Source organism: Corticium candelabrum, chromosome 9 (assembly GCF_963422355.1).
Source record: "Corticium candelabrum chromosome 9, ooCorCand1.1, whole genome shotgun sequence".
NCBI lineage: Eukaryota > Metazoa > Porifera > Homoscleromorpha > Homosclerophorida > Plakinidae > Corticium > Corticium candelabrum.
Genome location: NC_085093.1, coordinates 5,322,518 through 5,324,172, shown reverse-complemented (window position 1 = coordinate 5,324,172; position 1,655 = coordinate 5,322,518). Strand labels below are relative to the sequence as shown.

The following is a 1,655-nucleotide window of genomic DNA, read 5'->3' as shown; positions in this document are numbered from 1 at the left end:
GCTCGCCGACTCAAACCTCTTTCAAGCTATACTTGTGATCGTTTTGCGAACTCTCTATTTTGCAATCGTCTAGACCAGATTATATTGGCCACAAGACATGGTGCAAGAACAGCTATACAACGACATTGCAGACAAACTTTAATTAATTAATAGTAAATTATGGCTAGAAAAAGAAATCGCTTTTAAAAAGTTACTGACCACGGCCCCACCCAATCCTCTAGATCTGACGACATGTCGGTATATAACAATGCCACAGTATTTCGTTGCAATTGCCACGCAGCTTCAGCTTCGCAATACCAGACAGTCGACCCCTTCGAATATCATATTCAACACATTGCCTATTGCACTGGACTCGTTCACTTCAAAAAATACATACTTTGTCACCATTCCAAAGAGTACGCAAGATTCAGTCGTGACCTTAGACTTGTGAGGATTAGGGCTAGTGTTGTTATTGATATAAACAACGCAAATTCTATGGGCTGTGCTAAACAATCTGCTGGAGTCAGGCCAAGTTTTGGCAAGAGCACCAAGCGCGACGCCAATTGCGGTGTGAGAAACTCATGTTCTGGAACCCAGTGGCTGATAGGCTCCTTTGTCGCAGTGGGGAGCCTTTCCCAGCCCCAGTAAATGACTAAGTAGTCATTTACTCTTGAGTTGAAAGAGGACTTTGCGTGTGAGTTGCTTTCCAAGGAAATTATGCCACAATTCACATTCACTATAGGACATCAAGTTGCAACGGTGATGGGTCCCGGATGAAACACTCATACAGAATGACTTTCCAACCAACTGACTAACTATACACCAATACATGAAACTGTACTCCTTTAGCCCTAATTCAAAATGACCACTACAAAACTTGATTGGAAACAACAATCACCCAGCAACAGCAACACAATGTTAAAACAGTTAATAAATCCAATACCAAAATTCATTATCTCCGGACAAACGTGTCTTGAACAATGGCAAGCAATTCAAACGCAACGTGACTAAAGCATATGAAATAGTAACCGTTATCTTGTACTTGACAATTCCCTCTCGAGCTTGACTGCAATATTCCAGCAATGTATGATGTGTTGAAGTTGAACTTGAGATGAGATGTGATCCAATCCCTGAAGACGGGAACCATGCAGGTCCGTCATTGCAAGACACAACCTACACGACCTCACTATTACATCACCGTAACGCTCATAAAGCAGTTGTGACTAACTCATATTCCTCCATTGCTGGAGTCTCATCCCACTGCTGCAGCTCAAGCATTATAATTTCAACCAGCTCTGACAAAAATGCCTCAATGTTTAGCTTTCTTAAAGCTTTAATTAATTCCTGACACATCCCAACGTTCATCTTCTGACGGAACTTCGATGAAACGTGATCAAATGGCTCCTGAAAACAGACCAACCGTTACGTCCGTAAATGTCGAGTTCACTGACGTGTAACAAAATCATTGTCAAAGAACAAGGTGGTAATTGCATAGACTTTGCAGTGCGTGTGTGTGTGTGTGTGTGTGTGTGTGTGTGTGTGTGTGTGTGTGTATGTGTGTGTGTGTGTGTGTGTGTGTGTGTGTGTATGTGTGAGTGTGCGTGCGTGTGCGTGTGTTTGCGAGGGGCGGACGTGCGGTTGCTCATAGGGGTGCGAGTGCGGTGTAAGTGTGCTGT

The 1,655-nt window shown here is 43.2% G+C and overlaps 1 protein-coding gene across 1 annotated transcript in view; it reads right to left on the bottom strand.

Annotated features, from left to right (window-relative positions):
• Positions 1-695: 695 nt before the first annotated feature.
• Positions 696-1,655, bottom strand: part of LOC134184689 (E3 ubiquitin-protein ligase rnf213-alpha-like) — a 19,988-nt gene continuing 19,028 nt past the window's right edge. The window contains exons 42-43 of the mRNA XM_062652434.1: positions 1,208-1,383; positions 696-1,152 (exon numbers count right to left, since the gene is read on the bottom strand). Coding sequence (XP_062508418.1) covers positions 1,011-1,152; positions 1,208-1,383 — 318 coding nt within the window. The 3' untranslated portion in view covers positions 696-1,010. The remainder of the gene's footprint in view (positions 1,153-1,207; positions 1,384-1,655) is intronic.